Genomic DNA, 23,262 nt, shown 5'->3' with positions numbered 1-23,262 from the left:
GTGTAAAGTGGGCTTAAACTAGTTCCACAAAAGTGTGTATTTTCAAACCAGATGGTATCACGTTTCTGTTTCAAATATTGGTACCGCCCAAAGGGGCGTTTCTTTCTCTTTCTTTGTTCTGCCTAAATAAATGCAGTGTGGTGGGGGGAGGGCCCCCCAGAGTTGGGAGCGCGACCAAGGAGATGGACGTAGGTCCTCCTCTTCTGGCCCCTCCCCCTCTCCAATTGGCAGTTGAAAAAAAAGTCGAATGCTTGGTGTATCTTTTCTAGCGTCAGCAACTTGTAAACAGCTCTCCCACAACATGTATAAGAGGTCGATTTAGATCCCACATAGGCGATCCAGGGTACGTTCCAGTTATTTAGTCCCATATTATTACATATACAGTAGAACCTAGGGAAACAACATGAATCCTTTCTGAGGTTAGGATTGCGAACTGAAATTACTGTAAAGCGTGGATAGAAATCTATTGTGATGCGTAATTAATAAGTTCTAAAACCCTGGTACCTCACATAAATATGTTCAACAGAATACTATATACTAAGTACTACTTATGTGTAGTACAATATGAATAACTGTAAACGACTTGAGCTGGTCTAGTGGAGAAACGGTTGTCTGCAAAGTGTCGGATGAGACAGCGATGGCAAAATGAAAATGAGATTGATGTTAAAACTTCTACTTGCAAGCATACCCTTGAAAGATGTCCTAGCTTCAACTGTCCTATAACTGCCCTTATAGTTGCTTGGTTACAGCGGTGAGCGAGGGTTGTGATTCGTGTACCACCTTCATATTTTTTCATAATTACAAGTTTTGCTTCAATGGCTATCCTGTTTTTTCTCCTCCCTTCGCCATCAATGCAAGCCTTGGGACCCAAAGTGATTACATACGGTACAACAATACAGTACTAAATCGGCGCTTCACAAATTTGTTACAAAGCGCATGACATTCCAAACTGAATGAGGGGAAAGGCATTGAGGGATGTAGTTTAGCTATTACCTTATAGGTATTTTATGATGCTGTGACGTGAACCAATAGAACACAGGTTTTTAAAGACATAACTATACGTACTAAAGGATTTTATATGATTGACTACAAAGTACGTGTATTCATTTCAATGCAATAAAGATATTCACTGACCAGGGTTGGGTAGGGTTACTTTAATTTGATTACTTTCAATGACTTTTGGATTACTCCAATACCAAATATGCTAATAAAAGACAAAATAAACTAAATATGAATAAAATTATGACTCACAACACGTAGTAAGCGTTCTCTCCTGGCTTTGATCTCTTTGATCTCCGGCAAAACTAACATAAAGTGCGACAGAAACAAAATGAAAATAAATCCAAACAGCTTGCCAACATCATTTTTGCCGTTCCATGTATTCCGTTACTCCCCGAGCCTGCACAAAATGTAGTCATTTTATTCATATTTAGTTTCTTTTGTCTTTTATTAGCATATTTGGTATTGGAGTAATCCAAAAGTAATTGAAAGTAATCCAGTTAAAGTAACCCTACCCAACCCTGTCACTGACTGTGTTTTAATTCAATGTACAATAGAAGTTCAGGCTGTGTGGAATGCATCAGACGTATTTCTGATAACAGAATGCCTTTGAGTGCTGACGCAGAAGGCCAGAAGCAGAAGGGCAGACGTCGGGGCCCCGCTGGTATGCGAAGATTGTGGAGCCCAGCCGACACGTCATCATGCCGTAAGAGAACCAATAAGAGAAAGCTAACGTTTACTGCAGATGATACGTAGCCAATGGGATGTCTTTTCTTTGTTTGTGAAATGTATTAATGATCCCAGACAACTTGGATAGAGGCCGTCTTGTCATAGTTGCCCTATTTGGAACACCTGTGGCAGCTTGATTGGCGCCAACAGCCTGGACAAGCTGATTGGTGGCCACACCCTTCTTAAGACCCGACTCAGTTCAAACTTTGTCAGATCGTTGCGAGCTGTTGTGTTTCACTCAGTGAGCGTTCCCGTCCGACTTTGTCCCTGTTAAAACCTGTTTCCTCCCTGATTCCCGTTTTTCGACCCGTTTCCGAACCTGACTACGCCTCTTTTGCCTGCCGCCTGCCTACGACCACTATTACGAACTCGACATCGCCTCTGATCTCCAGCTCTGGTCAAACGACGTGCCATTCCCGCCTGCCTTCTTCCGACACGGAAGTGTCACTCCCGCCTTGTTCGATCCCGCTCTCCGCCAGTCCTCGGATCAAGCAATCAAGCAAGCCTAAATCTCACTCTCTTTCAATAAAACCTGAGAAACGCATGCAATTGAGTCCTGTGTCTGTTCTGGTCTGTGACACGTCTCCGATTGGGTACACTTAGGTCTGCTGTTAGGAATAATAAACATCCGCCCCCGCGTGGTCCATCTGGTCATTTCTCTCTCAAAAAACAAGTGCGCATAATTGTTGGATGAATGTGGGTCGTGTTTGGTTAATGGAGTACGATAACTAATTCGAACAATTTGGTAAACGGTACATTAATAAGAGAAAAATCCCAACAATACGTACGAACATGACAAATGGTATACGTTTTTTGGGAGTGCAAAATCATGTTCTTAGTCGGATTCGGATAGTGGGAAACAGGACATAAAAAATACTTTATTCCACATAGAAAAATTCAAAGTATCGTTAAAAGGAGTCGCAGTATCCCGGAAGTCTGCCGTACATAAAAACAAAGTGACTGGTCACCAGGGTTGGGTAGGGTTACTTTAACTTGATTACTTTCAATTACTTTTGGATTACTCCAATACCAAATATGCTAATAAAAGACAAAAGAAACTAAATATGAATAAAATGACTCAATTTTGTGCAGGCTTGGGGAGTAACGGAATACATGGAACGGCAAAAATGATGTTGGCAGGCTGTTTGGATTTGTTTTCATTTTGTTCATTTTATGTTCGTTTTGCCGGAGATCAAAGAGATCAAAGCCAGGAGAGAAAGCTTACCACGTGTTGTGAGTCACCATTTTATTCATATTTAGTTTCTTTTGTCTTTTATTAGCATATTTGGTATTGGAGTAATCCAAAAGTAATTGAAAGTAATCCAGTTAAAGTAACCCTACCCAACCCTGCTGGTCACTTATCTGTAGGGTACAGTACATTTAAGAATTTAAGAGAATAAAATACAAAATGAAGCGTGTTTGCCGTTGTGGTCTTGTGTCAAAACACATTAAATCAGCAGTTTTTTTAGTCTGACTCTAGAATCTGAGTATAAATATGAACCTTTGTTAAGGTACGATGCAAGAGTTTTCAAATTCCATCGAATGGTGGTCTAAACCTCCATAACCATTCATCTTCTTCAGCTTCAGCTGATCCACCAGGTGAAGGCATTGGGTCTCCAGAATGGGCTGTTTCTTGGAGAACAAGCGACTTATCTCCATGAAAGTCTTGTTTTTGGTTTCAGGTATGACAGCGTAGACGTAGACAGCCACGGATAGACAAATGCTGGCGAAGACCAAGTAGCAGTAAGATCCAGCTGACATCTGGTGGTTAAATGAAAAGTAGGGTAAGAGGGTTCACAATGGTGACAAAACATCAAAATACAATTGCTGTTTTCATGAAATATAATTTGTTTGTTTTGTGTCAGTGTCTGAAAAAACGTCTCTGCCCGCTTTTTCTTTAAGAAAGAAAATAATAAACAAAAGATTTTTTTTTCATTTCTTTTCAAATCAAACGTTTGCTTTATTCCGATTTCGAAATCTTTGTTTGGTTTGAAAATTTTGGTTCGTTTGGCAATTTGCATACCCGGTAGCCAATCAAAAGCCTGCACTGAATAACTTCGTGCTTCCGGACTTTCCCGAACGTTACAAGGTCACTCATTTGCATATCATTTTCCAAAGTAGACGCAAAGAGAACACAAGAAAAATGAATAAGTGGTTAGCAATCAAGCCAAAACCTTAGCCCCAGAAGAAAGATTCAAAAGAAGCTAACAAAATTTATGACGCTACAAAATGTAAACGTACATTAAAAGTATCGTGGAAAGAGGAGTTCACGTGGCTTGTAGCAGACGACGCAACGCAAACATTGCATGAATGAAGATGAGTAAATACAGGTACATACTGATCGCAGACGGAAAACAGTGATGTCATAGACATGCAATGAATGTTATAAGTAGATTTATATTAAACTTAAATTTAAAGTGTTGTTCTGTTACATATTCTGATTATCAATCCTTAATACTTCCTTAACAATGGGTTTTTTTGCGATTAGTCGTCTTGTTGTGTTTCAAGTTGTGAAACATAGGGCAGGCAACTTTATGGCTGGGCAGACAACTATTCAGAGTTCTCTGCCCTGGTGTCCGCTCACTTTTTGTCCTGAGTTTCAGACACTGGTTTGTGTACCGTTAATTTCGGATTACAGAGCGCACCTGATTGAAAGCCGCATACAAAGAACGAAGCTCTTCGAACGAATAGGGTTCTTAATAACCCTTCTTTGTTCTTAAGAACGAAGCTCCTTGTACAAACCGCAACCATAAAGAGAATAGTGCCAGATTGCAGCGCAGACGTGGAAGTCATCTTTTTGTGGCGTTATTGGTGGTTGTACAGGAACAAATTGCATTTGCTTGTTATCGTTTTTCAAGGATTAAAGGAAATAGGGACTATCAAAGGGTAGTAAACCTGTTTTAAGACATCACGGCGGTGTTTAGTATTTAAAGTGCAAGTGTTGTGGAAAAGAGCAGCTCACCGCAGTGTTTAAAATGTAGCAAAAGTATAGAGCTGTACTCCTTAAATTTACAGTATGTATTTTTGGAATCAGAGTTAGGTTTTTATTTCTACATAGTTCAGTACTCTTCACCTGCAGAAAGGGGAAGACAAAGCCCACAGTGAAATTGGAAAGCCAGTTGAGAGATCCACCCACGATGTAGGCTGCCGGGCGGTGGGATTGTTTAAACAGCTCAGCTGTGACCAAGAAGGGGACCCCGGCTGTAAGAACAGAAATAACGAATTAATTTCGGTGATATTCCAATATTTATAAATCAAATCAGTCTCGGAGATCAAGACTTTTCAGGCTGTGACTGGATACATTTGACCATACTTTTGTGACATCACCTTTGCCACAACAGGACTAGCTTTTATCTACCAATCCGTTATCTTAAACTTATCCGAGGACGCTTCGCAAGGGCAGCAGCTTCAGTCATGTAGCCCAGACTTTTCTTTCCCTAACTAATTTACCCTGCATTCTTACGACAGATGAGAGACATAACCTTCCGAGCATATTAAAGGATTTTATACATTTGACTATAAAGGATTTTATACGATTGACTACAAGTTACATGTATTGGGTTTAATACAATAGATTTTTACTGACAGTGCCTTTATTCAATGAGCAGTGAAAGTTCAGGGCAGGCATAAGTGGTGGTAGATGTTGTTTTTAGGACGGGACGTACTGCTGATAGCACATCAGCACACCCAGACGTTGTTGACGCAGAACGACCCGGCGTTGTTTTGGGAAGCCAGACATCAAGGCGCTGTGTTGTGAGATCGTTGGGGGCAAACAACTGCTTTGCACGCCCATGGGAGGAGCCGAGACGCCATCTTGCAGTGAGACGTGGGCTAATAAGAGAAAGCTAAAGGACTTCAGAAGGGGGGCTTCCCACAGACTCCAACGTCACTTCAGCGGTCTCCTGAGGGCACACTTAGGTCTGTGTTGTGAATAAATCCGCCCCCCTGTGTGAAAATGTCGGCTTTCCTGGTCATTTTTCACTCAAGAAGCGAGCGCGCATAATTGTTGAATGAATAAAGGTCGTGTTTGGCTAACGGAGTCAGATAACTAATTGGAACAATTAGGTAAACGGTACATTTTGAAAGTTAAATTGCCAACAATATCCTTGCTCAAGCCTGGGTTGTCTTGCAGCCTATCAAGTTATAGCATGACCATAAGAAGTAACCATCTGTATGCCAATTTTTCTGCCATCAATGCCACATAATAGGTAACATCATTTGGTGGAGAAGAGAACCATGTAATGGTTCAAGGTTTGGTGTTTTCACCTTACCATTATCAACTTGATCAAATACTTTATGGAGTGGCGACATCTCCTATAACATCTGTTTCTCTTAGTGTTGGAGTTTGAAATATCAATGATTGATTAGACATCAAAAATATAGATTGATTACCAGGTTAACCCATTCTTGTGTTTTAGAGACATTGTCATGGTTGCCATGGCGCCCAATTGGCCCCCGCCATGTGGCACCAGCTTCTTTCAGGGTTGCCAGGGCGCCCAATTGGCCCCGCCCATGGATACCAGCTGATAATCATTGACAGATTGCTCCCTGGGAATACTTAAACGCTGTCCTGTGAGTCGCCTGGGGTCGGAGCGTCTGCGAAATTCTCTTTTGACACGTCAAGCCCTGAGAATCTCCGTTTATCCTGTGTTTTTGCTCTTGTTTTGCCAAGCCCTGTGAATCTCTGTTTTTTCCTGTGTTTTTGCTCCTGTTTGGCTCTCTTCACAATCTCTTTGACTTTGATCACTTCCGCGCTCCCGAGCAATCTACTCCCCACAACCAACGATCTCCGGATCGAGTGTGCGCTTCTTTCTCTTCTCCCCAATAAACTGTGAGTAGGTTACACGAGTGGGTTCTGCTTCCTGCTTCCTGTCCTGTCCCTGACCGACATGTTGCACTGGAATACTGTGCTTATGACCCAAATTATTAAGAAGTAAAATTGCCCTACTAAGGCATAGGTTCCGTTGCTCCTGAAAACCTGTCAAGCAAATGTAGTCAAGGGTAACTTACCCGGGCCGATACAGAATCCAGCAATGATGCCGACCACACAGCAGACACTCACGTAACGCATGAAAGATAAACGAGACTGGGGGAAGAAAAAGCTGGTGTCAGAGCTGGTATCAAACACCAATTTACACAAGTATGCAAACAAATTCACCTGTAAAATCAAGGTTAATGTTATTCCAGCACTGCAGATGCCCATCATTGTGAAACCTCCGACCATGAGAGGCCTCCTCCCCAGCTTCTCTATGGTGAAACACTGCAAGAGGATTAGGATTAAAAACCCAGCATATCGAAAGTGTTAAGGTGGTTTCCATTGAATGCGATTGTAAGCATACCCCGATGAGTCCAGCGATTATCTCTATGATTCCTGTTCCCGCTGTTGTGTAAGGGATCTCTGGCGGTGGGATCCCTGCATTCTCAAAGATGTCATTGGTGTAGAACCAGATCTATAAGGGAATATATGCAAATACATGCATGTTTGCAATCCTTCTTAAAAATCTTGTCTTAAGGAGACATTTTTGTATAATTGAATATGCATACCTGTCAAGCTCCAGGGCTCCATGCCCTTACAAACTGTCGTACTTTCCCTCGCAAAATACAAAAAAATCTTACACCATATTTTTTTTTCAAACGTGTTTATTGATGTAGTTTAACATGTTATATTTTACATGTGTTTCGTTATATCCTATATATTGTTATTAACATTTTGTTGTGAGATACTGAGTTGCTGGACATGAATGATGTTTATTATAAAAAAGTTCAAAAATGAAGTAGCTTGGACATTCACTGTAGAAGGAAAAAATATATGCAAATATAATTAAGTAGAATAATACATTTTCTTATTCAAATTATTCATTTATTTTCTGATTTAAATTATTGTCTGTAATATACTGATTAAAGGGATAACCGCAAACCTGTCTTTTTTCATTTTCTCCTTTTATACTTCCTTTTTTTCTTAACTTCTTTATACAACATAATAATTCGTAATATAATAATAATATATTTTATGTAGCACTGTTCAAACACTCTATATCAACACGTTATATTGGGTATTTATGTATTATATTCCTTTTACTTTATTATTGTTTTATTTTCAACACAAGGATACTGCTGGATGTGTGAATTTCCTTACGGGGATGAATAAAGTATCTATCTATCTATCTATCTATCTATCTATCTATCTATCTATCTATCTATCTATCTATCTATCTATCTATCTATCTATCTATCTATCTATCTATCTATCTATCTATCTATCTATCTATCTATCTCTCACTCTATCTATCTATCTATCTATCTATCTATCTATCTATCTATCTATCTATCTATCTATCTATCTATCTATCTATCTATCTATCTATCTATCTATCTATCTATCTATCTATCTATCTCTCACTCTCCCTTTCTTTCTATCTATCTATCTATCTATCTATCTATCTATCTATCTATCTATCTATCTATCGGGCTGTCTGTCTGTCTGTCTATCATGCATCAAAGCAAGTGAGCTGTTTGAGACCCAGCTCTCTTTAATGAGTTGAGCCAAAAAAGCCGGTTCTCTAAAAAGAGACGGACTTCCTTCCACTACACAAACTACCACATGAAATCCCCAGGTGGCAGACGCATGCGCACAGTAGCATCAAACCGCTCGCTTCGTTTGCAACAAAAAAAAAACGATACCGGGATAGAGGCTACCGCGGCGAACTGGTTTGACTCGATTGATTTGCCGTTTTGTGAAAGTCGGTGTACACCGGATGGTACCCATCATTGACAAATTTGCGTTTTTCCGTACAGATTTTCTCGTACGTCGTACACGTCTTAAAATGCATCATAAACGTACTTTGTACGGCAAACACCTACAGGTTGACAGGTATGAATATGTGACATTTTGTACACACAAAATCCTTACAGCGTCAATACCAGACAACTGCATTCCGATGTTGATGACAACCACACTGAGGACCTGCCAGCGCACTGTGTCATCATGGAGCAAACTCCATACTGATATCGTTTTCACCGATGACAAGGATCGCTGTTCCTCCTGCATCTCCTCGATCTCAGCCTGGATGTTACAATCGGCTCTGTACCACTTCAGAGCTGGAACAATATACACAGAGTATTATAAAACAATACTACAAACACCAGAAACGATTCTTAGGAGAGCTTAGTTAGAAAGTTATTGACCTGTGATGGTGGCGTGTACATTGTGTTTTTCAATCAACAGGTATCTCGGGCTCTCTGGAAACCATGGCAACAGGATTAACTGAACAAATGTAGGAATCACCACCACAGAAAGGAACAGAGGCCAGTGTTCTTCCTGAAAAATGATATAAAATAATCCCATTATTTAAACTGGTATTTAACACAGATTAGGTAAAGGATTGTTCTCCATGCACAAAATAGAGTCAAAAATATTCATATTCATTCGTAATATAATGCATCAAAGCAAGTGAGCCGTTTGAAAGCCGGCTCTCTTTAATGAGTTGAGCCGAAAAATCCGGTTCTCTAAAAAGAGACGGACTTCCTTTCACTACACAACTACCACATGAAATCCGAGGCGGCAGACGCATGCGCACACAGGGTTGGGTAGGGTTACTTTAACTTGATTACTTTCAATTACTTTTGGATTACTCCCATACCAAATATGCTAATAAAAGACAAAAGGAACTAAATATGAATACAATTATGACTCACAGCACGTGGTAAGCTTTCTCGCCTGGCTTTGATCTCTTTGATCTTCGGCAAAACTAACATAAAATGTTAGTAAACATAAAATTTTGTGCAGGCTTGGGGAGTAACGGAATACATGGAACGGCAAAAATGATGTTGGCAAGCTGTTTGGATTTATTTTCATTTTGTTTCTGTCGCATTTTATGTTAGTTTTGCCGGAGATCAAAGAGATCAAAGCCAGGAGAGAAAGCTTACCACGTGTTGTGAGTCATCATTTTATTCATATTTAGTTTCTTTTGTCTTTTATTAGCAGATTTGGTATTGGAGTAATCCAAAAGTAATTGAAAGTAATCAAGTTAAAGTAACCCTACCTAACCCTGGTTATTAGTGTCTGTTTTGTCGAAAATGGAAACTAGTAGGAGATCTTAAATCCCAAAACGGGTACACTGTAATCCTTTGCTAATTCGCACTTTGTACTTAACATATAATAAAATATAACAAAACTTGAAATATTCCATGATCCATTATCCCCAATTTTATATGTCTGTAAACTTGGGCTAGCAAAGCGCATTTTTGTTGTGCCTGGCGGCTTTTTTTGCCGTTATGTCCAACAAAAAGTGAACTGCCTTCTTGCAGATTGCCATTATCCATTATCCCCAGATCCATAGCTTTACCATAGCTCTAGGCCTTTGTAATATTACTAAACGAAATGTGTGTGGTTTTATAAAACCGTATTTCAAAATAAACATACTATCCCGAGGAAATAAACGGCCTTTGTGCTAGCTTTTCTGTTTATTTTTTTAAATTGTATCTGTATTCAAGGTCCATTGTCCCAGTGCCAGATCCATTATCCCCAATCGCATTTTGCCGTGATTGGCAACAGCCAGAGAGAGCCTTTTTCAGGGTGTGTGGCTTTTTTCTTTGCCATTACTGTTTTTTGGCCTAAGATGAGCTGCATCCATTATCCACAATCCCTTAATTCTGCGGAGAGGACCGGCAGAAGAAAACTTTATAGGGTGTGCCATTCTAGCATGCTTAAAATGAAATGCCAGGTTTTCATTATCCCTGGTCAACTATTACTGAAAGCATGTGCCTGCAGAGTGTTTTTTTCCAGTTCCAGCTGCTGAAGCCTGCTATTGTGGCACGGCTATAATGAAATGCACTGTTTTGGCTAAGATCCATTATCCCCAGTCAATTATTTCAGAGAGAAGGGGCAAAGAGGGCAAATTTGTGTCATGTCTTTCTTTCAGTTTTTTTTTTTTGACTATTAAAAATATATTCAATGATCCATTATCCCCAATTTTATATGGCTGCAAGCTTGGGCTAGCAGAGCGCATTTTTGTTCTGCCTGGCGTCTTTTTTTCTGTTATGTCAAACGAAAAGTAAACTGCCCTCTTGCAGCCGCAATCCATTATCCCCAATCGCAATTTGCTGTGATCTGCAACAGGCAGAGAACCTTTTTCAGGGTGTCTGACTTTTTTCTTTGCTGTTACTGTTTTCTGGCCTGAGATGGGCTGCATCCATTATCCACAATCCCTTAATTCGGAGAGGACCGGCAGAAGAAAACTTTGTCATAAGGCGGGTCTTTCTGGCATGCTTAAAATGAAATGCTAGGTTTTTATTATCCCTGGTCAAATATTACTGAGTGCCTGTGCCAGCAGAGAGGGTTTTTTTTTCAGTTTCAACTGCTGAAGCCTGCTATTGTGGCACTGCTAAAATGAAATGGCTGAGATCCATTACCCCCAGTCAATTATTTCAGAGCGCAGGGGCAAAGAGGGCAAATTTGTGTCATGTCTTTCTTTCAGTTTTTTTGGGGACTATTAAAAATATATTCAATGATCCATTATCCCCAATTTTGTATGGCTGCAAACTTGGGCTAGCAGAGCGCAGTTTTGTTCTGCCTGCTTTTTTTTCTGTTATGTCAAACGAAAAGAGAACTGCCTTCTTGCAGCCGCAATCCATTATCCCCAATTGCATTTTGCTGTAATTGGCAACAGCCAGAGAGAACCTTTTTCAAGGTGTGCGGCTTTTTTCTTTGCCGTTACTGTTTTTTGGCCTAACATGAGCTGCATCCATTATCCACAATCCCATAATTCTGCAGAGAGGACCGGCAGAAGAAAACTTTGTCTGGCATGCCTGAAATGAAATGCCAGGTTTTCATTATCCCTGGTCAACTATTACTGAGAGTATTTGCCAGCAGAGTGTTTTTTTCTAGTTCGTCTGCTGAAGCTTGCGATTGTGGCACGGCTAAAATGGAATGCACTGTTTTGGCTAAGATCCATTATCCCCAGTCAATTATTTTACAAAGCAGTGGCAGAGAGAGCAAATTTGTGTTATGTCCAGCAAATCTGTCTTACAGTTTTTTTCCGACTAAAATAAACAGCACCCATGCAGCCATGGTCTATTATCCCTTTTAATGAGGGATTACAGTATAATCAAAAGCATACCTTTCCCAACAACTCGTGAAGTCCAAGAATTTGTGCAGCAAAGACTCCCGTACCAATAAAAATACTTGGCACCAGACCCAGAAAGCCCCTGAGGTTCTTCGGAGCTATCTCACCAAGGTACATTGGAACAACACTTAAAGAGATTCCTGAAAGACAAATTAGTTAATTAAAGATCTAATTTAATTTAGAATACACGGAAAATGAATTTGGAATACCTGAATGAATCCCTGTGATGAAACGTCCGAGTATGACCATCTCGGGTGAACCACAACTTCTACTGAAGCCCATTAACGAACCAGCAATAAATACTAGAAAAGTTGTTTTGACCACTGTGCCTTTCCTGAAATTACACCAGAAAATATAGAGTAAAACCAGAAGTCAATAAGACACATTTTTCTTTAATACTACATTTTTTTAGGTTTTAGGTTGCATGAAAATTTCATATAACAACAAAGGAATTTGCAAGTATATTATGCAGTATTTTTTATCACACCAAAAAGACGTGTGGATATCTAAAATAATCCACTAAATTTGTGTAATGTAAGAAAACTGTCAAGACCAGAACAGAGACAGGACCCACTCGCGTAACGATTCTCACAGTTTTATTGGGAAGAAGGGAAAGGATTGCACACACGATCCGGTGATCGCTGGTCGCGGGGAGCAGGTCGCTCTGAACGCGTAAGTGGCACTTCCGTGGCGAGAAATGGCGGTGTCGGGAGCGGGAAAAACAGGTCAGTAGCCGGGACAGGAGAGCGAAAACGTGGTAGAGATCCGCAACGAGTCGAAAGCCAGGAGAGGAGAGTAGACATGGTCAAGATCAAAAAACGGGTCAAAGCCGGGAAACAGACGGGAGCCGAAACAGGAGAGAGTCAGGGTCGAAAACCTTGCCTAGCGTAAACTGAGGTTCGCAGACGGACAAAAGGGGACTGACAGGACAGAGTTTAAATATTGACAGGCAGCCAATCTGTCAACAAGCTGCAGCTGGCGCCACACAGGCGGGGCCAATTGGGCACCATGGCAACCGTGACAGAAAATACACTTTTTTTTGTATATTGGACATATCATGTAAAATTGCCTTGCATAGCTGACAAGTTGGGTAAGTGTAAAGTACATTGTAAAGCCATTTGGGATGTTTTCAGTGACTGGTTAAAAGTGCTATAGAAATGCAGTCCAATTACCTTTTACTAAAAGTCTTTTGTACAGTAAGTAAATTGACACTTGCGGTCTGTGTGGTCTGTCCAAGAGTTTATGGGCTAGTTCATAATATTTGAAAAAAATAATTTGTATTGCCAAAAACCAAGCATAAAGTAATCTCATATTTTGGACATTTTTTGGTTGCCTCATGCAGGACTGGTGATTACTCTGGTTCCAATCATGCTCACAGACAAATCTTTTTTTTTCTTGGGAAATTTTGTCAACTGCCCAAAAGCAGTGTCTGAAAAAAAATCTGCCCGGGGTGTGCATCTTTTACTTCGGGCGTACAAAGTACACTACGTCTTTGCCCGGGTGGCCGACAACTTTTTCAAAAAAGAAAAAAAAAAATTCGTTTTTATTTATTTATTTATTTTTTCCAAATCATTTTATTGATGATTTTATTCCGATTTCGAAATCTTCGTTCAGAAGCCTGCACCGAATAACTTTCAGACTTTCCCGAACGTTATAAGGTCACTCATTTGCATATCATTTTCCAAAGTAGACGCAGAGATAACACTAGAAAAATAGTGAAGTGGTTAGGAATCAAGCCAAAACCTCAGCCCCAGAAGGAAGATTCAAAAGAAGCTAACAAAATTTCTGACGCTACAAAACGTAAACACACATTAAAAGCATCGTGAAAAGAGGAGTTCACGTGGCTTGTAGCAGACGACGCATTGCAAACATTGCATGAATGAACAATGGGTTTTTTTTTTTGCGATTAATCGTCTTATTGCGTTTCAAGTTGTGAAAAATGGGGCTTTATGGCTGGGCAGACAACATTTCAGCGTTGTCTGCCCTGGTGTCCGCTAACTTTTGGTCATGAGTTTCAGACACTGCCAAAAGACCAAAAAATGGAAGGCCAAAGAGTCCAAAATACTAACAAGCACGATCGCTTCAACCAAAATAACTAATTTCATGAGAAAACCCATTGCTATTCCGTCAAGGGTAAAATATAATCATTAAATGCACTCAAGTTTATTGTGAAAGGGTTTGAACCCACAAGATATGTCTCCCTTTGAACTCAACTACAATAGTATATTTCACTTAACTCGTAGCGCCACCTTGAGGTCAAAATCTAAAGAGGATTTCTGCTGCATTTTACCTCAAACGGGTTAACCAGATAAACCTCATAGTTGCTCATAGCTTTTAGGCCTTTGTAACATTACTAAACGATGTCACGGTTGCCATGGCGCCCAATTGGCCCCGCCCATTAACAGATTGGCTTTCCGTCTTTTTAAGCTCAGTGCGCTCTCTCTTACTTTGTCAGTCCGTCAACGAACCTCTGCCCCGCAAGACGTGGGTTTTGACTCGGTCCTGTTTTCCTGTTGGTATTTCCAGTCGGGTATTGTTCCCGTTTTTTAGTCCTGTTTAATATCGGTTTCCTGTTTCATTCCTGTCTATTTTTGTACTTTTTATCATTCTCTCCAGTTTTCATTCCCGTCTTGTTTGTCCTGTTCATTTTCGATATCCTGTTTCATTATCTATCCTGTCTGTCTGTCCCGCCCTGTCCGGTATCGACCCCATCTGTCCGATATCAATCGATCTCGTCGGTCTCTGGCTTCCTGTCTTTCCACGCCAAACTGCTGTCTAACGTGCATGACTTCCCATTTCCCGTAAAAAAAAGACTTGTGTGAGAACATCACGCGTTTGGGTCCTGATCCGGTTCTGGTTCCTGACAAACGAAATGTGTGTGGTTTTATAAAACAGGATTTCAAAATAAAACATACTAGCTCGAGGAAATACACAGCCTTTGTACTTGCTTTTTCTGTTTTTGTTTTTTAAATTTCTATCTGTATTCAAGTTCCATTGTCCCAGTACCTCCACGAGATCGTATTCTGAGATATGTACATCGCTTGCGACTGTAGTTAATATTTAAAGTTCAATTTTTAATTTCTGTCTAAAAAAAGTCTTACCTGCCGAAGCGAGTCACAAGCACACCCACAATCAGAGACCCGAGGAGACCGCCGATTGCGAAAACGGACACAGTCAACGAGTACATCAGGGTCAGGGTCTCGCCGCTGAGTCCGGTTCCATTGCGACTCAATGCTGTTTTGTTGTAAAAATCCTTTATATACTAGGACAAAACACATGATATTAGCTTTACATTTTGCTGTCAGTGGATTTCGGCATCAGTTATCACTTTGTACTACTATCCTGGGTCCAAATATATGTAATTTATATATTAACGATATTTTTAATGTTTCAAAACTATTGAAAATAGTCATATTTGCAGACGACACGAACATTTTCTATTCAAACGATAACTACTGTATTTTCCGCACTATAAGGCGCACCTAAAAGCCTTTATTTTTTTCAAAAGCTGACCATGCGCCTTATAATACAGTGCGCCTTATATATGAATCAATATTAAGTCGCAAAGTCTTGCAACTAAAGCAAGCAGCCGCCGACTCGATTTTCCCCCGAAGGCGAAGTCGTCTGCGCTGTATGCTGGGATTTATATACCGGCGTTTCATTTCCTAACCAATGTGTCAATCATCATTTGAATCAGTTACTATTGGCTAAAGTTATTCAGAGGTAAAGGGGGCGGATCCTTTTTATCATTTACAGGCTCGCATGGGCTAAAGGGGCGAAACAAAGCCTGCAATTGGCCGAAAAAAATGAATGTGAATCACATGTTGGGTTGCACTGCGGCATAGAGAAAACATGTTTTACTATTCTGTATTTGTAAATATTTTACTCTCCTGGATTTACTACACTCACGGTTGTAAGAAGACCGTGGTTACGTATCATTAATGAACGTGAAGGCTGCAAGAGAACTTAGGTGAGCTACGCGGATTTATATTTTCCCGGTATCTTGTTTTAGAACGATCTTGATGTTTCTGTGATGAGTTTTTTTTAAACTAAATTCAATTCAAAGTGTTTATTGTCATATGCACAGTAAAGAACCACAATTCCCTGCACAATAAAATTCTTACTTTGCTGTCCACACAGTTACCAGCAAAAAATAAAATGGAAACTAAGAAATGTTTGTGACATCGTACGGACACCGCATCCGCACGTGTCTACGACACGTATTTGCTTCTTTGCAAGCTTTGGGAATGTTAAGGGGGTAATAAGTTGGACTGAACTATCTGACTGTTTTGTCCACGTTCCCATTGTAGCACCTTATAATCCGGTGCGCCTTATGTTGTCACGAGGGTGGACCGGACCAGAACGGAGGCAGGAGGCAGGAAGGGAGAACTCATTTGCGGTGACAATCATAACTTTTATTTAACAAAATAAAAGTCGTCCAAAACTCCGGGACAAAACAGAGCAAAAACATTCTTACACTCAGAATGGGCAGGTACAGGTTTCCTCCGACTCAAACTAAACAGGACAGGGCATAACAGAACGGAAAATGTGTAATTAGCCCACACCCGCAATACTCACAACCCAACCTTAAGTAGCACACACGCAATTAGCTGATCTGCTTCAGCTGGTGCCCAGGGGGCGGGGCAGACTGGTCGCCACGGCGACCATGCTGGCCATGACATATGTATGGAAAATATAGGACCAAAAACTATTTTTTGGGGGGTGCGCCCTATAACCCGGTGCGCCTTATAGTGCGGAAAATACGATATATTGATTTGGTCACCTATATTAATCGTGAATTAATTAACCCAATAGTATAAATGAATTATCTTTAAATCTAAATGAAACGAAAGTAATATTCTTTGGTAATCGCAAGGCAAATCAAGATTTAGAAGTAAAAATGGATGGTGTTGCAATAGACGCTGTATCAGGAATTCAGTTTTTAGGGGTCATAATAGACAATAAATGAAGCTGGAAAACACACATCAGACACATACAAACTAAAGTAACGCATTTCAATAATTAATAAAGCCAAATTCATTTTAAACTATAATGCATTGTATTTATTATATTGTTCTCTAGTTCTTCCATACTTAACATATTGTGCAGAAGTCTGGGGGAATAATTACTAAAGTTCACTACAGCCCCTTTTTATCCTCCAAAAACGTGCAATAACTATACACAGGGTAGGATATCGAAATCATACTCATATTTTATTCCTGTAGTTTAAATTATTAAAATTAGATGATTTTGTAAAATTTTTCACTGCACAACTGTTATTTAAGGTTAACAAAAACATAGTTCCAGGAAACATCCACAAATTATTCATTCGGAAAGAGGGAAATTATAATTCAAGGGGCTGTAGTGAATTCATAATCCCAAAGGTGAGAACCACCAGGAAAAGTATGTGTGTGTCTGTGTGTGGAGTCAAACAATGTCCAACTATTTATTTGTTCAAATTTAAATACAAAAAACCTTCCTGGCGGTATACAGAGATGAAGAAAATGGGTATGAGTGATATGAGAGATTAGGAATAGTGCGTCTAGTTAATTTTGTGTTATTGTTGCTATTCTGATATCATAACTGTTATTAACAATATTATTACAATTGTTGTTATATCATTGGTTTATTTGGTGGGGAAGATGAAGGGTTAGGGAATATAAGCATTTGCTACTTACTACCCCTTTTCGAACATATTATGTAACGTTATTTTGTTGTTGAGTTATTGTTTTTGTTCTGTTTTTATTTTGATGTTCGAATAAAGTTTTCATTCATTCACTCATACTTTTTGTCTCTATTTGTGCAGTTTAATTTTTCTGCTGTCTTTTAGTATCCGTGAACATTAACCATAGCGACTATTAATTGTCATAGTTATTGTGATCTTTGAGTGATCTATCCATCCATATATAGTTTCAAAATAAGTAAAACTGAATATGTTTGAGCATATAAAGAGAACATTTTGACGGGAAATTTAACAGAACTCTGGGTAATTGAGTTTGAGAACCTTGAATCGAGAAAACACTACGTCACATTTGGCTGTGTGATTTGCCGTATAGAGGCTTAACTCTCTCCGGAATGTGAGTTCATAAACGGTTGCTAACGATTTCACAGTTGAACTTAAATAAAGTTGACATGGTAATGAGTTGCTCTTAATCCCTTAGCAAAGCAGCACCCATTTTCAGTCTCACAATCCAATATCTACACGGACTTTATCTTCATACAAGATGCCAAAGGCATCACAAATGCCGGTACAGAGAGTCACTTTGTAAAAAGGGCCCAGGATTTTATGAATGAAGGTATTCAGCTTTTAATGCTTTGTGAATCTGCATCTAAAAATACTTAGATCAGATTTCACGCTGCCTATTTATGACTTTTAAAACGTTGTATTTTAGGATTCCCAGTTTCAGTTGAGGGATTAATCATCAGAACGAAAACCTTTATTGTGGGCCTTTAACAGGGCTGATATTTACCACTGTAGAGTTTAGAGACTGTGGTTATTCCCAAGATTATTAGAAGCAGAGTTTTTCTATCATGAATGTTTTCATTTCAGGTTAAGTGTCTATGTTATGACTCAATCCCATTACTCCCATCTCCATTTTGCTCCCTACTCTAGCCAAGCACATTCACAAGAGGAGGACATTTGAGGGACACACTCCCCTTTCCTGAAGTTAGGTCAGGATCGCCCTAGCTTCCCCAGAGTCCCTCCCCTATTGCCACTACTGACCGGTTGGAAGCAATTGTATGGAGGGTATTAGCCATCCATCCATCCATTATCTGCACCGCTTATCCTCAGTAGGGTACAAACAAAACAAATTTGACAAAGTTGAAACTAGGAATGACTGACACTGAAAATGAAAACTGCAAGGAATAAAGTAACAAACGAAGTGTAAGAAAAAATGACAGAAAAACTCAAAATGACCCGACAGAGTTTGCTGATCAAAAATGCCCTTTTGAAGGGTTCAGGTTAATGTCGTGTTTGTGTTGCATTTTTTCAATGTGGGCGCACGCGGCTAATATACAGGTGCGGCTTGTGTATGTACAAAATCGGTTTTCCTCCCGAAATGTGGTGCGTGCGGCTTATAAGGTGCGCTCTATAGTCCGGAATTTACGGTAATTGTTACTTTAGAAGTGAGTTGAGATTTAAAAGAGCCTTCCCTCCAGAAAAAAACTGAAGAATAAATCGTCAATTGTATTACGTCACAACGACCATGGCTTGGAGGGATGACATGGTCAGCAGGAAGTGCGTTTTCATGTCCTAAAGGACACTACTTTGCGGATTTTCCATTTTCGCGGGTGGTTCTGGTTAACCACGGAAACCGAGGGATCTCTGTGCATAGGATGCCGTCTTGTCATTTAGGTCATTACCAAAGGTTGCAATTAACAAATTTACAGTAAATATTCAGAGTACAAAAGAAACATTGAAAGACATTCAAATGGAATGGAGTTTACTCACCACAGCTGGAGAATTGACCACAGCTAAATTGTATCCATAAAGCATAGAACTCCCGAAGGAACTCAGAAAAGCCACAGCCAACAGTGAGCCTGTAAGATGCTTTGCAAGAACAAAGAAAGGATTTATAACAAATATGACATTAGATATACAAATAGCATGTAACCCACAACCACATTCATACACTGATGATAAATCACTCACATACTGGCTGGCTTCTGCTAGAACATTAGGTATTCATTTATGGTGGAACAGTAGTTGTCATGAATTCACTCATTCATGGAAATTAACACTTGTTTAATGAGGAACTACCGAAATATCCAGCATCACATTTCCCCCGGCTCAGTTTTCACAACATGTCGTTGTTTCTTTTCCTCCTGGGACAATCAAACCAATGTCAATTCGTCGAATAATTGTGAGCAAACTTTTCCCTTTTCAGAACAGAACAATATGCAATAGCAGGTTGAAAACCTCAACATAGTCTTTAAACTAGGCTCTGAAGATGGATTTTGAATACAGGTTACAGGTGGACTAGTATTTGTGTCATCAACAACAATAGCAGAATCATTGTCACTACTAGTCTCATGTCCAACACCCTGGAAAGCTGGCTTAGGCATTTTCTGTAGATGCCTCTGGTTTCTCCGAGCAACTGTTCCATGGTCAGTTTGGATAATGTAAGACCTTGGTTCTGCAGTTTCTCGTTTTTCACTAGAGTTTTCCAAATATTCTCCCCGTCTAATTTGACGTTAATGTGCTGGCCTGGCTGCAGTTCAGGCAGGGGTCAGGTAGAATGTAGCCTGTTGTAGAAGAATCGCTAGGCTGCCTTAGTCCCTTGGTCCAATAGTCTTACTGCTTAGTGGTCAACGGTAGTTGGGCACAGATGGTGTTGCAGCACAGGAACTGTTGTTCTGATTTCAAGTCCAATCATCAGTTGGACTGGGCTTTGTCCTGTTGCTTCAATAGGCGTGGCTCTGTAAGTTCAGCTCCATTAGCTTGAAGATAGTGAGAAGTTGATAAAGTTGTACTCCTCAGTGAATCTGCAAAACTCTGATAAAGCAAACTGAGGACTTTTGTCAGTAATAATTTATATTGGAATACTTCATCTGGCAAACAAAAACTCGAGATGTGAGATAATTTGGTTACAACTTGTAACTAACTTTGATCTCTCCGTGTAGCGCGAGTAATAGTCTGTGACTAATATAGTTTTCAGTTCAGTTCAAAAATATCAGCAGTTATCTTCTGCCAAGGTCCAGATGGCAATGTTGTAATGAGTGGTTCTTTTCTTTGAGATGGTTGATGTTAGCTCTTTTCCAGCAATTTGTAAGTCCCTGGAGACTTGTGTTTATTTGTGAAAATACATCTTTTTGCAATGTACGTGGTCGACATACAGTAAGAGTCCATCAAACTCAGATAATTGAGGTCATACAGTAGGAAACTTGATCAGGTTAACTGGACGATGGGACACTTCTGGCAGCCAACCTTTGCCTATGTAACGGATTACTTTTTGAAGCATGTCATCATTGTTTGTGGTCTCTTCCATTGCCTATAATCTGTCTTGGTTTCAATCACTACTAACATATGACTTCACCTTATGCTCTGTCTTTGACTCCATGCAGTCCAGCAGGGGATTGCGAGACAGGGTGTCTCCCACAATCAGTTGTTTCCCTGGCACATAAACCGCTTCAGCATTGAACCTCATAAGACACATCAATAGCTTCTGACACCGAACCGGTGCTTTATCCGAGTCATACTTGTTCATCAGTGGAACTAAAGGCTCAGCCTCCAGCACAAACTTGTCCATACCTTGTAAGTATCTTCTGAAATGCTCACAAGTCCAAACACTTGCTGGAAATTCCTTTTAAATTTGTGAGCAATTGGTCTCAGTCCCTCGGTGTGTTCTTGGTTTTGAATACCTTCTAAGCCATAGCTGCTAGCATCAGCACTTACAACAGTTGGCTAATAGGCTAGTACAGGAGCGGACGTCAACATGCTTTTCACCTTTTTCAAAGCTTTCTCTCATGTGCTTCTCCCCACGTGCCTACGGATCGGCCAGACTGATGGGTGGGTAAGGTCAAACGGTTCAGGAGAGTTTCACTTAGCCATCACGTTGCTTCAGTCTTGTCTTCAGGGTGAAGGAGCTTATTCTGACACCATGTCATGACTTTACTCATTCATCAAGATGAACAATTGTTATTTATGAACAGAGCGTTCTCCATCCGGGCACCGGTGCTCTGGAATGCTCTTCCCCCTGAGATCCGATCTGCAACCTCAGTGGAAATGTTTAAATCTAAGCTTAAAACACACTTCTACTGTAGAGCATATGAAAAACCTATACCTTTCGTGGACAATATCTCTGTATTATTTGTGATTGCAACATCCTTTGCTGTCTGGTAATCCTGAAAGGGGGATGCCACATGTGCGGTCCCTTCTCATGGTTTCTATATTTTCCTCATGTTGAGGTTTTTGAGTTTTTCCTTGCCCTCATGCTGGTTCCAGATCAGGGGATGGTGTAATAATAGTCTGAAAAATAGTAATAACCTGTGCAGCCTTTTGAGACTCTTTGTGATTAAGGGCTATACAACTAAAAATGACTTGACTTGACTTGAACAATCGAAACAACCGGAACATCCAACATCGCTTGATCGCAGTTCTCCATGGAAGGCCGATGATGATGTCCACTACAGTATTATCGCTGAGTTCTTTGGCGACTACAGAGTCCAATCCTGGACCCACATGTCCTATCACAGGAAGCAACTGCAGCAATAGCATTCTCTAGTGGTAAACAACTTTATGACATCAGATCACAATAATGCCTTGGCATTATTCGCATTCCTTAAGGCTACGAAAGAAGGTCATGGTTTACTGGCAGTTTAATTACTGTGGGCACAATTTTGTAACTGTGGGAACCCTTGTTTCAAAACACTGAGTTGTATAAAACATTACATCAACGAACAGGGGTCGAAAATCACATGTAACCATTACTAGATTTACACACACAGGAGTATTGTTACTCATTCAATCGGAGATTCATACACATAAGAGAATAAAGAATACACATGAAATCAAAAACCTCTTGCTAGTCTAGTTATTTTAGTTACTTTAAACTACAACACTTCAAATGTCACTCACCGAGGTTATTCTGCCAGACTCCGGGATTAAAACTTCCTCTGCCATTTAAAAAAAATTCTCATAAAGTCCCACAAAGTAAAAAAAAAAGAAAAAAAAGGTTGAATTCTACACCAGGAGCAACGGCATAGCCCAAAAAAGTCACGATGCTCTTGCAGGCCAAATCTGAGGAGTCCATTCAACTGCAGCAGGCCATTTCTTTCTCTTCTTCCGCTGAGCTAAAGCACAAACTCCCATAAACAAGCACACACAGTGTCATCACATGATAGGATACAGCGTGACGGAGCAAGAGAAAGACCTGCAGGAAGCAATTAGGTTTAAGTGAATTTAAGCGAGGGGAGAGGCAAAATCCACAAAAAGGGTCAAAGAGCGAGAAAGAACTTCGGCGTAGGGGGATGACGCATTCGTAAAAAGAAATATTGAAGGAGGGAGAACAAGAAAAGAGAGTTGAGGTAGGGAAAGTAATCGGGATACAAATAAAATGGCTACGCCGAGCAGAACAGGGAAACGTGTGTGTGCTGGAATGGATTAGTGTGGTGGAGAATTCTGAACTGTGAGTTAAAAAGACAGTGTGTGTTATTCAGCACATTCATTTAAACCCGGGGTCTCCAATTTTTTAAAAGCCTAGAGCTAATTTTTGTTACTAATTAGCGGAAAGGGCGCCCAGTTTGATATCAATTTCTATTACAGCGACTTAGCATGCTAAATAGCTAAAAATGTAGCTAGCTTGTTAGCTAGAAACGTGTACAGGTAAAAAAACTAAAAGGGAGCTAGATGGCTGGTTAGAAGAGTAAAAAAACAACTATAAACTATAAATAGCCAGATAGCAAGTTC

The 23,262-nt window shown here is 40.0% G+C and overlaps 1 protein-coding gene across 1 annotated transcript; it reads right to left on the bottom strand.

The window, feature by feature from the left end:
• Positions 1-2,812: 2,812 nt before the first annotated feature.
• On the bottom strand, positions 2,813-22,865 carry slc2a15a (solute carrier family 2 member 15a). The gene is made up of 12 exons (XM_088351083.1): positions 22,432-22,865; positions 19,306-19,404; positions 14,954-15,114; positions 12,062-12,186; positions 11,847-11,992; positions 8,914-9,046; positions 8,639-8,826; positions 7,068-7,178; positions 6,887-6,988; positions 6,739-6,814; positions 4,802-4,929; positions 2,813-3,489 (listed from the first exon to the last, which is right to left on the bottom strand). The coding sequence occupies exons 1-12, from the start codon at positions 22,474-22,476 to the stop codon at positions 3,235-3,237; spliced, it is 1,569 nt and encodes a 522-aa protein (XP_088207209.1). The 5' UTR covers positions 22,477-22,865; the 3' UTR covers positions 2,813-3,234.
• Between the last annotated feature and the right edge of the window lie 397 nt (positions 22,866-23,262).

This window comes from Urocampus carinirostris, chromosome 13, assembly GCF_059441175.1.
Source record: "Urocampus carinirostris isolate Australia breed hairy pipefish chromosome 13, RoL_Ucar_1.0, whole genome shotgun sequence".
Classification (NCBI taxonomy): Eukaryota; Metazoa; Chordata; class Actinopteri; order Syngnathiformes; family Syngnathidae; genus Urocampus; species Urocampus carinirostris.
Note: the sequence above shows the minus strand (reverse complement) of the source record. Positions and strands in the feature narration are given on the sequence as shown.

Coding starts and splice junctions, on each gene's coding strand:
- slc2a15a (XM_088351083.1), bottom strand. CDS start 22,476: ATGGCAGAGGAAGTTTTAATCCCGGAGTCTGGCAGAATAACCTCG. Junction 12,187..14,953: donor CTTGTGACTCGCTTCGGCAG/GTAAGACTTTTT, acceptor GTGTAATTTCAG/GAAAGGCACAGTGGTCAAAA. Junction 3,490..4,801: donor TTGTCTTCCCCTTTCTGCAG/GTGAAGAGTACT, acceptor TTTAACCACCAG/ATGTCAGCTGGATCTTACTG.